General features: G+C 41.6%; 1 protein-coding gene across 1 annotated transcript in view; it reads left to right on the top strand.

The window, feature by feature from the left end:
• Nucleotides 1-12,114, top strand: part of FANCI (FA complementation group I) — a 636,131-nt gene that overhangs the window by 286,297 nt on the left and 337,720 nt on the right. Inside the window, exon 20 of the mRNA XM_086958134.1 lies at nucleotides 6,226-6,327. Within this exon, the coding sequence (XP_086814260.1) occupies nucleotides 6,226-6,327 (102 nt within the window). The remainder of the gene's footprint in view (nucleotides 1-6,225; nucleotides 6,328-12,114) is intronic.

Here is a 12,114-nt window from a genome sequence, read left to right as displayed (position 1 = left end):
ACCTCACTCTTAAAAAAACAGCACGTTCTACAGACTGAAACCGGAAGCAAGTGATGTATAAAAGACTAGAGTAAGATGTCTAAGCAACATCACTTTCCATTCTCGCCCGGCCTTCTTGGATAATTTCCATCGTGCCCATCCTTTCCCATAGTCCTACTGTCAATACGGTACTTCGGCACAGTGATCAAAATCAGTTACAATTGATAAGAGAGGGATGTATTAGCTAGTGTAGGGCACATGACTCACCTGTGACGTTTACCTATGTTGTTTTTCTTCCTTTTTCTTTTCACATACACACTTCTTCTGTGTATTCGGGTAGCTTCTTCCTTTATCCCTCAATTTCTTCTCCCTTTATACTGCTCACACCCCCTTTTTAAACTAATTTAGGCTTTTCCCTTCCGTGTTATAATGCCCTCTTCTCTCGCACCTCTCCTTTTTCTCTCTCATACTCTTGTTCTGTTGCTCTCATTGCCTACTTTAAGGGTAAATGAGGTCATGAGTCAGGAAGCCTTGGTAGAACAGGTGATGCCGGTTACAACAGTGACAGGGAAAGGTTTCCTTGGGAACTGTCTTCTGATGGGCTTGGGTTTGCAGTGATAGGCACGGAGCTGGTGTCAGATGTTGACTATTGGATGTTTAGGTGTTGACCGGTTGTGAAAGACTTTGAATTGGTGACCTAAAGCCTGCGCTAACGTTCAACTCACGAGGGCTTCATGGTTATGCATTCGTTTACAGTACCGTCCGGTTACAGGAGGGAGCAATAGGGTTAGGTTCCTTCTATTTCTGGTGCTCTGCAACAGTTTCAAGAAGTTCTTGGAGTTTCTTGTTGTTCAAATGGCTGTAATTTCTGATATTTAAAAGTTTCCCTCGTCCTCATTGCATGATTTTTGCTTGCGAGAAAGTGTCTAATAGCCGTTTAAATGTCACTCATAATTTCACTCAAGTGTGTAAAATGTCACACATGGCAATCTGAAACCTTGGCAGCTATGCAAGCACAGGCAGCTGACTTGTACGTGGCTGAGCTTTGGGGACGCAATACGACACCAGGTCTTCTGAAACTTGAGAAACAATTCTTGCGTCACCTGGAGCAGGTTCACCTATGGCTCCAGTGGCAGCCCTAAGACATGAGTTGGGTATGAATAACATTGAAGCTGTTGCAGCGCTTAAACCAGTCCTATTTTGGCACCGAATATGGACTAAACAGACCAAACCTTGTTGCGTATCTCCAGCCTATTCGTGAACTGTGGCAAAGCAGTAACTCACAAGATGTACCTTAGGAAGATCCTTAACCAACATGGAATGCCACAAGTTTTGTCTAACCCTGAGACCATGGCTCCCTCAATTTAGGAAGAAATCAAAGAAAAGTATTTGTCTTGGCTGTCTAAAAAAAGGTTTTTACATTGTGTCAGGAAATCAACCCCACTCCTTATTACGAGAGCTACTTGGATCAACTTTTCCCGCCATCAAAGAGAGCCTTATTTATAAAATGTAGGTTAGGATGCCTCCCTGTAAAGACCTTTGCAAGGAACTGGTCGAATAGAAGTCGCAATACTACCTGCAATTGTATGCAAGGTGGGTTAAACACTTTAATTCACTTTATGCTGCTATGCACTCAGCAAGGAAGTTATATCTTCGTCCGCTATTTAAAAAATAAAATAACTTCAGACACTGTAATACTGCTATGAACTTATGCCTTTTAATCTGAGTGTGCTTATTTTCGATGCAATGGCTTCTTTTATGTACGCAGCTTGGAAAACCACGTGGCCATCGCTTTGAGTAAATTAAGTTGTTTTCATAATTGTGGGCTGATACTTAACCATTTCGCTTCAGCCTCAAAATCTAAAGTTAATTATATCATTGTCTTTGATCATAGACTTGCGGCTAACTAAAATTGTTTGAAGTCATGTAATCATAATGGCTTATTGTTAAAATGCAGGTGTTTTGTATTCTATGGAGAATCTTCGACGCAAGCACTTCTTTAGGGTGAAAATGAGTGAAAGAGTGCAATTTTATTACCAGAAGGCACTTACCATATGTTTTTAAATATGTTGTACAGAGTTGGTATTATCTAGCTACATAAAATCGAATAATAAATTAACATCTAAGCACACTTTACACTTTAGGGAGGTAGCAAGGTGATCCCAGATGCCATGGATGAGATTGTAGTATATTTGTGTGTTATTTTGCTGTCTTAAACATTTTGTTAGAAGAATATTATATGACATTGTTTAGTCAAATTTAATTTGCAAAGTGATTTTTTTTTTGTATTATTGTCTTTTATATTGTATGGCTTACACTCGTAAGCCGAAACAATAAATAACCCAAACCCCTCACACCCTTGCTCTCTTTGCTCTTGTTTGCAATACAGACCTACTCCCATCTTCCAGTAAATAACAATGTTATCCCCTTCATTGTCGAAATTCCCCAATAAGTTGAATCCAAGGCTTTGAGCCCCGAGCATCCTGCAGTGTAGCACATATCTTTAAAAAAAACACAGCTGAAATGCAATACAATGTATGTTCCCACATTTCCAATGGTTGCTAAAGGCTTGGATACAAAGGATGGAAAGAAGCAGGACTTGGGCACTTGGTCGTGGGCAGTACAATACAATCTCTTGTGTCTTTATGTTCAAACATTTTCAGATGGATGTTTTTTTGCATGCCTAATCAATTATTGTCCTCTCAGTCCAAGATAATCCTGACTTTCAGCCCTCACCTGTTCTAAAGCAGTTGTGCCTCACAGCTCTGCTAATGCAGCACAATCCTTTCTTGCAATACCTTCCGCCATTTAAGTGGTGGTAACTCACAGCTGTGCAGATAGATTTAAATGCTGCTGCTTCCCATTGATCTAGACTGTGACCTAATAACAGCTGTCAATTTATCTTAACCGTGACCTGTTGTGCAACTCAGTTCTTCCCTGCTGCATCCTGTACTTTCTAATACTGCACCATCTCCTCCACACATACCTTTCTTAACTTACTTTAATGCCCTAGAAATTCATCGTTCGTCTGTATGTCTGCAAATTGGTATATATGTCTTTATTTTTGCTTGGTAAACCTCAAACACGTTGTGATACAGTAACTTGAGACACCTACTTATTAACATATTTGAAGCCTAAACTGCAAATATGGTGATATAAGAACCCATACATCAAGAATTCCCAACAGGGGTCCCGAAGGGTCTGATCAGTGCCAAATTATGTACACAAGCTCTACTTAGATTCATCATATCTAAATGTATCTTACATGGATATCCTAAAAATCTGCTGCAGATCCAGCCCTCCTGGACCCAAGTTGGATGCCTTACAATATTTCTATAGTATTAATGCTTTCATTAAGGAGAAACGTCATTTGTTGAATAAAGTCAGCCATACAGCTCAGCCTTACAGTGTAGTTTATGTCCACCAGTGTGGAGGCCAGTTTTAAATGCCCATTTCATCATTGGTTACTGCATAAACTGGTTAATATGTCACAAAATCACTAAAAACAATTTGGAAATTGTGTCAGTGACATGATTAACTGGCATTTAGAAATGACCGTAACGATCAACCCATGAATTTTAAATGGCATGCTACTACCTGGTGGCTGGTCCTGTGTCCCTCTGTCTGTGTGTATATATTGATCTTCTTTCTATCTATCCATTTTTGCACAACAGAAGCAAGAATACCAAAATAATACATACATATTGTAGTATTTAATCTTTGTAAAAGCACCATAAACCTGCAAGAAAAGCAAAATCAACTTCTATCGGGGTAGAGTTCACTTGATTTTGTTGGTATAAGCAATCATGTTCACATATGGAAAGACGATAAATGTATGTGCTTCAAGTGTGATACTCTTATCTGCCTGTTTATGTGTAAAGCATCAAACAAGTGGTTCTGTTGCAGTGCCAAAGTGTAACAGAACCAGGGTTATCGTGTCTTGTTTTCCTCGTAGCACAAGATGTCCAAACGAACCCATTATTCATGCATAATCTTGCAAGGGAAATATCGGAGTACAATTCCTTCACCAATGCCATTCAAAAACCGGCAACACACATTAAAGTTAAATATTACTTAATAGAAATGCTTGCTTTTTTTACTTCCTGTTTTGATGCAACTATCATTATACCAAGATCTGTCTGTGGAACATCCAACAATCTATGAAGATCATTTGGTGTGAATCCAAAAAGAATAAATTCGATTGATCATTCCAAACGTATGTAGGCATTTATTGTTCTATTCTCGTTGTAGTTTTCAGTATACTCTGTTCATATAAATGAGTAAATCCTGGCCAATGGCTATCTTAGGGTGTTGTTCTTGAGAAGTTATGTTACCATCGATTTCCCTGGTTGTATCAGGCAGTGTGTTCATTAGTCAAAGCCTCCTCAGGAACTGCTAGTAGACGTGGCACTAGCGGGTTTAAAAAATGTATGTATATATATTATATTGCATGGTTTGTCATCGTACATACAAGACACATAGAAATGCAGTAAATGCATACATTCATAACAGTTAACAAGGACGTCTCTTGCCGGGAAGTGTGACAGGATATATGACACACCCAATACAGTCTGGGTGGGGAAGGAGGGAAGGTAAGGAGCAGCGTCAGGAGCCCTGCTCGTTCGGCAAGTCTATTGGGACCCTCGGTAGAGAAGTTGTGTCAGTGCAACCTCAGAGTCATGATACCAGCCATAGGAGACCTTGGTCCCAGTGTAACTGCTATGTGTCGGTCCCTGGTGGGCGGTTGTCTGGAGGAAATCTTATAGTACTGGCACACCACTCAGCCACATAACACAACCAGTTGGATATCGCTAGGATCGTAGGGCTCCACAAGTGGATGGCACGCCGCCTTCTGGTCAGTGGCAATGCGGACCACAGCACAGGTCTAACTGTAACCTATCTTTGTAAGTGTCTGCTACTTGTCTCCAAAATTCCTGCTCTCAGGGACACCGTTATGTATGATGGTGATATGTCACATCATTCTGTCTACATTTGGGACACAGTGGGGGCTAGCGATCAACTTAAGCCATCGAGACGGAGGGTCCCATCTCTGGCAAATCTTTAGCAGCATATCTCTGTGTCTGCAATCGGCTCATTTAGTTATACCCTTTAATTTATCATCCAGCCAGATCTCAGTGGCATTATAAAAATAAACATGAGCTGTATATATTATCACACCTGCGATTGAACTTTACTTTGTGATAACAATAACATCTTAAAAATCCTACCTTTCGTGACCCTTGCCAAGAATTCTACCTAGCATTTGCTCTTCACCATATCACTGAGCAATGACTTTGCTGCTCATGAATTTAGTTTCACTGAGTGCTACCTCTCTGAATACATCTATTCCCATCCTAATCTTTGAGAGTATGTCTTTGGAGGATGCTAAGCCTGTTTTTCTGTTTCTAAGATGTTAAACCTTTTCATGGGGAGCCAGAGTAAAAACACCTCTGAAGAAACACTTTATTATTCGTGAATGGTTTGACACCAAGAAGATCTACAGTACCAATAGCCATTCAGTGTGCTAATCAGACCACAATGCACCTCAGGAGCATTATGACCAATAAATCCTGAATATCCTTTAGCTGTTTTTCTTCTTTTCATACCTGACCCTTCCTGTCTGCCACCCTTTACTGGGTTTCTTTACAACAGTAACCCACTTCATGATCACTATTCAGGATTAATACCTTTCAGAGGAACACAAATGCGCAGACAGACATCCCTTGTTGAAGACCATCATGCCAAACTGATACTTCTCAATTATTTCCATTCTGTGTTATGGTAGACCTTGAATATTGTTTTCGTGGTTAAGACCATGGATCGGAATTTCAGGTTTTGTCCAAAATCAGATCATACGCTTATTTCAAACCCTTAGCTAACAAATAAAATGTGAAACAGAAAAATCCTCTTGGATGAGGGTTTCGGGGTGTACCTTGCAGCTTTTTACCACGACCACCCAACTGTTCAATTTGTATAACTCTTATTTGCATAAGTAATAGAACTGCATCATTTCCAGATTGTTAGTGGACAACACCACAGTGTTTCTCAAGCAAGAGTTGGAGTCGGGAGCTATCCTTCAGAAGATGGTTTTATGGAGATGGCATTAATTTGAGGAGCTGTCTCATTTGGGCATTTGATGGTGGAAGGGAAGTGGGGAGGGCTTTTCAATGTAGGACATACCACAGAGAGTTAACATTGTGACAAGGAGATTTTTAATAAGCTCCTTTCTTGATCTTCTTTTTCTAGTTGAAGCGGTACTTTGAGCCGAAGCCAGACCTTTTGCCTCCCCTTAAACTTGAGGCATGTATAACAGCTCAAGGGGACCAGATTTTTTTGCAAGAACCACTGGTAAGGATCTCGCACTGTGTTCTAATCTCTCAAAGCTGGTTTATTTTTCTCTTAAACTATGCGATGTATTACCATATTAAACATGAATTCAACTTTATATTTAATTTACAAATGACAGAACATTTATAGTATATCCACTCGGTTAACAAAATCTGGTAATGAGGTAATTGCTTTTATTGTACATTTCATCTGCTCCTTTTCTCTTTAAATGCTTTGCAATTACATTCTGCTTAATTTTACAATCCTTGTAATATCATCAAGACTGGAATGGATGAGAGTCTGATTGTTGTTGAAGAATAAAGCTATTTCTCATTAACTGGTGTGTGACATATATTGAACTCACTGGAGAGAATAAAAGATTATACCAAATTCTGTTTGCTGATTTACGTGGAACTTCTGTTCAAGCTGCTTATTAACTCAGAAGTGCAAGCACAGTCCTGCTTAGATGACATGCAAGTGTACAATCAGATTTTCGAAACTGTGTTGCAAGTACTCGTACTTCTAGCTACAATCAATGGTGAATCCACAAGAGTGTGCTTCAGATGACCAATGTTAAATCATAATGTATCATTTTTTGGAGTAAAGTAATGAGAGATCGTTTCATATCCCTATATTGCTGAATACACCAAGGTTAAAAACTGGGTTTCATGTTTTACTGAAATATGTTACTGGATCCCTAGATGGTCAAGATAGTAGGAAACTTCTTATACCAACTGCCAAAATTAAAGCCTATCCTCTCCCTATTGTCTTTTAAGCACAAAGGACCTTGCTCATGAAAACCATAAAAATACGAGTGACAATTTACATTTCCACAAGAATGTACTAACAAACTTTGTTTTTTTTCTTCTAGTCGCAAACATATTGTCTAGATCCATGCTTGGATTTCACTTCCAAAATAACAGTGTAATACAGCCTTTCCCAGCTGTAGGGCTATTTCTTTTAGTTCTTCACAAAGTCTTGGACCTAGAGACATCTAACAAAGTAGTGTGTGCCTTATAAATGCTGGTATTCAACTAGTATCATTGTTTTGCTATTACAGGGAGCGACTGACCATATGCAAACTAATCTCGTCTCCATGCCAAATGGATCAATGTAACTTGAAATGTAGACCATCTCAATTGTGTTTAAACCCCACTCTGACTCCGAGGTGTGGTGTACTTTCTGCATAGATGTTTCCCTTAACGAGTCCTTTTTGATAAGCAAAATGCAGTGGATAGAAATGCCTGAATGAATGTTATCACACAGAATAGCATGTCATTCTGTTTTTTTCAAGCTTATTCTGCAATCAGTGGATGGAATCAACTATATGTGAAGTAGTCTGGTTGAACCCTAGAAAGGACAGTACAGTCTCAAAAGCACAAAAAGTGCAAAATGTTTGATGCACATTGAAACAATTTTAATTGCATCCATTAGTACATCCTCAAATACCAAACATTTTTGACATTTTAGTAGAAGTCAAGTTACTCTAGAAGATACCTAGTGCAAGACACACTGAAGTGCTGCATTCTTGTTTGATGCTTAATTGAGCTCAAGTAATTGTGTGATTGTACTTCCTTTGTCCATTTCCTTGATGCATCACTGTTTATGTCTGTTCCAGTCGCAATTGATGATTGGAACCTGTGTCCTGATTCAATTTATGAATTATTATACTTTCTGATCGAGACTTCTAACTGCAGATTCCTCACCATATTACAGTCTCCAGGTGTCATACTGGATCCATACAAGTGTGAGCCGTAACTCTGTGCACAAGTCCGGGGCATTGTTTGGCTCCACATTGGAAGTCATGTCACGGTGCCCATGGAGGTTCCACCCCCGGTGCTGACATCAAGTCCTTTCTTTCAAATCCAACAGTGTGAATCCAAAGAACTACCTTGGTCATTTTTTCACCAATCCTTTTTGTCAGCAATTTTGAACTTTCGCTCTTGATATGCTAGAGATGTCTCTAGCAAAACCTTCATGATTCAATCCTTGTGGGGATTGTCACAGGCAGATGTTTGTGTCCAATACTCACTTTGTCTATCTCTGCTGCCTGGGATTGGGACAGAACCTCAAGGCATGTGCCGAGTGCAGGTCAATGTACCTGAAGGCGATTCGCAAACAGGTGGTGTAGCTCTTGGAGGCACAGCAAAAGAAGGTTTTGTGATGTTCACGTTGAAGATTTTCGGGCTGTTCTTGGAGCCATTCCCACAGCCTATCGTCTTCCCGCTTCCAGACCTCCTTGTCGAAGTGGGATAAGTTGGAGAAGCACAAGAAGTCGATGAAGTGTTCTTTTGCTTCATCTTTTCAACCTCGTGGTTCTAGGCCCCTCTCCAACATTCCACCAGTGGAGCCAACTTCAGTGCCCACTCTGCACAACTCTGAATTTCAAGGCGCACGCCACCTGTCCAATTTCAGGAATTCTATGATGCCATGCATGCCATCTTTTGGTTACCCTCAATGCTTTCTCCCTCAATGCCAGTCGGGCCCTCCGGATTCACTCCAGGATTCGGACAGATGGCACCATGGATGCTTCCATCCAGCCCGGCTCCTTTCTACCCGGCACCGCTCGATGATAAGCTGATCATAATCCCCAGCACAGCTCCGTGTCGATGCCAGTGACGTTCTGGCTCTGCTATCCCCTGTACTTTCCATCCCCTAACAGACCCTATCTCAGTGAAGAGGGAGACGAGAAGGAGGATACTGAAGAGGAAAACTGGTATTAGGAGCTGATTGAAGCCACTTGCTTGGATACTGCCCCAGACTCTGGCATGCTGTCCCTTCAAGGCCAGGTTTTTTAGGAAGGTGCACCTTTTTCCACCTTGATGCACAAGGCGGAAAAGGTCCTTGATCTCTAGCTGCCTGTTGTTGAGGTTAAGTCCAATGTCTTGATGGAGGTGTTTCAACCTGGGTCAGGTTCGCCTGAGCCCCTGCTCCCCTTTAATGAAGCCCTCACTGATTCGCTTCTGGGGGCATAAGCGAAACCCTGCACACGGGCTCCTGTGCATCAAATGATTGCACGTCTACTTTATCCTGCCGGGGAGTTATATCCTTCCTTTCTCAGAACACCTTCCCTGGGAGCGTGGTGGTGCAGGCCTCACAAGCGAAGGTAAACCCAAGCGCGTTCCATATAACTCCATCAGATAGGGAACCCATGAGCTAGACACCTTTGGGAAGCACATATTCTTTTCCTTGCCTTGAAGTCTGGAAACACTGCATGTCTCTTGTCACGATATTCCATGCATTGTGGGACTTGATTGCACAACTGCTTCCCATGCAGTCTGAGAAGGGCTCCACCATCCTCAACCAAGCTTTGGTGAACAGCAGAGATGCCGCGAAAGTCACCATCTGGTGTGGACTGTACACCACAGACTCCCTGGGTAGCGCTGCATCACCATGGTTATGCTTCACCAAGTTCTTGGGATCCAGTGATCACAGATCAAAATTCCCTTTGATGGCTCCTGTCTGCTTGACGATGAGGCAGACAGGAGCTTTTGCAAGAGGAGGGCCACTGCCAGATCCCTTGAGATTTCTTTATCAACCCAGCTGCAACAGCTGTCCTTTCACCAGTACAGCAGACATAGAAGTGGCAACTCTGTGCGTCCTCAGTATCAGTCCATTACCCAGGAAATTGAGACGCGACTACCACCCGCCGTAACAGAGGAGCATAGATCTTCCTTCACACGGACTGACACGTCCGGTCGCTCCGGTGTTCAGTTTACTGCTGAGACACCGGGGAAGGACTACCTGTACCCTTCCCGCCTGTCCTTTCATTAGTTAAACCCGTGTTGTTACCGAGTTGGAATAATCACCGGTATTGCGACTCTCGCGCCACAATTTTGCTACATTACAGCCCTGAAGAGTCACAATTGTACCACGTTGTGACGAAACATGTGTCGGCTGGTTTTTCTTTCTGTATTGATATAAAAAATCTCCATTAAGATACTCCTGATGTCGACCCTCATAATTTCTGCAAGAAAAGTTGTTTAATATTGGTTTTAACACTAAAACCATCATCCTAAAACGTATGCACAGGACGTGGTTCTATCACCATGGTTATGTTTTACTAGGTTCTTGGGAGATGTCCAGTGATTACAGATCGAAATTCCCTTCGATTGCTCCTGTCTGCTTGACGATGAGGCCGGCAGAACTCTTGATTGCTTTTGCAAGAGGAGGGCCACTGCCAGATCCCTTGGGATTTCTTTATCAACCCAGCTGCAACAGCTGACCTTTCGCCACTACAGCAGACATAGAAGTGGAAACTCTGTGCATCCTCAGTATCTGCCATACTCACTCCTGGAGCCTGCCCAGTAATTTCAAGGACAGGGCCACAGAGCCAATAAGGATCTGAGAGCCAGTCGGAATGTGTTGTCCCCTCCCCTCCGGCTCCCATAGCTTCCAACCTCCTTTAACATGCCCTCCAACCAGCACAGCCATCCCGTTAGCATCAGAATCAGGCATCACCTTCCTCAGTAGTCAGCGATTACATCCAACAAGTGGTTTCGTCAGATCATGTTGAAGGGTTACGTCCTACCATTTGTGAAAACACCTCAGCCTCTCAACATCCCAAGGACAGCTGACTGAGGACCATCAGGAAGTGCAGGCTATTTCGGCTAAAGAAGCCATCAAGAGGGTGCCCGCACCAGAAGGAGGGCATGGTTGTTATTCTTGTTCATTTCTGGCACCTAAAAGAACGGAGGACCCCGCCCTATAATATATCTGCCCCCTCAACTTCTTTCTGAGGAAAGAGAAATTTAAGATGCTCATATTGGCTTAGGTTCTAGCTGGATGCTGGCGGTACAAAATGGTTAGATCAAATCTACTAGTGGGAAGAATCAAAGATGACATTCTTTTGATCTTGACGGGAAGTGAAAATAATCTTTTGGAATTCTTCTCATACTTAGATCAAAATGCTTATAACTTGAATTTTACTCTGACTTACAATAAGAAGATACCTTTAGCTTCTTCCCCAGCCTGGGTACCTGCAAATGACTACACTAGACACAGAGCTTAGTATTACACGTCTTTTTTCTTTAGCGTGTAACTGCAAAGTCAACATTGTAATTCAGCCTTCATGCATTCTGTTCTAACAACTACGCCATAGTTCTATGGAGTTCATCAGGAGCCTAAAGGGTTCCGTCATAGCAAACTCTCAGGACACTAAAATAACTTTTCTGATTATGGAGTTCTATGTTAACATTTTGAAACTTGAGAGGAGGATGTTCCAGAAGAAAACATCTTGTAATGTGATGTTACATGTTTCAAGCTCCCATCCACATTCACAGAGAAAGGCTATTCCCTTAGGAGAAATGACGAGGGCTTGGAGAAACTGTAGTGGGAATAAGGAGTTCATTGAAAATATTAATGACGTTGCTCACAGATTTTATGTTAAAGGATAAGATCGCAGTAGATTGAAGCAGGCAAGAATAAAGATTTAAGACGAACAAGATTACATTGAGAAGGGAGACTGTCAAAAACAAGAATAGGGAGGAGCGGTGAGAATGATAATGAATTATGGGAGGAATATTGGTAGATTGAGTTGATTATTGAACAAGTACTGGCGTATACTCACACAAAATAACATGATAAAGGATTAGGTTCCCCCAAAATCAAGTATCACCTTTCGAAAGAGAAACTATCCAGAATACTCTGACCCCAAGTTACCGTATGAATCATAGTCAAAATCCAGACTGATGGAGTTCCCTGACTAATGGCTTCTACAAATGTGGGAGATGTATTGTTTATAAAGTTGCAGTTGATAAGAAAAATATGTTCAATTATAATGGAAGTAAACCATATACAATTCCAAGC

This window comes from Lissotriton vulgaris, chromosome 2_1 (assembly GCF_964263255.1).
Source record: "Lissotriton vulgaris chromosome 2_1, aLisVul1.2, whole genome shotgun sequence".
Lineage (NCBI taxonomy): Eukaryota > Metazoa > Chordata > Amphibia > Caudata > Salamandridae > Lissotriton > Lissotriton vulgaris.
The sequence above is the reverse complement of the archived record's forward strand: the minus strand, read 5'-3'. Positions and strand labels throughout refer to the sequence as shown.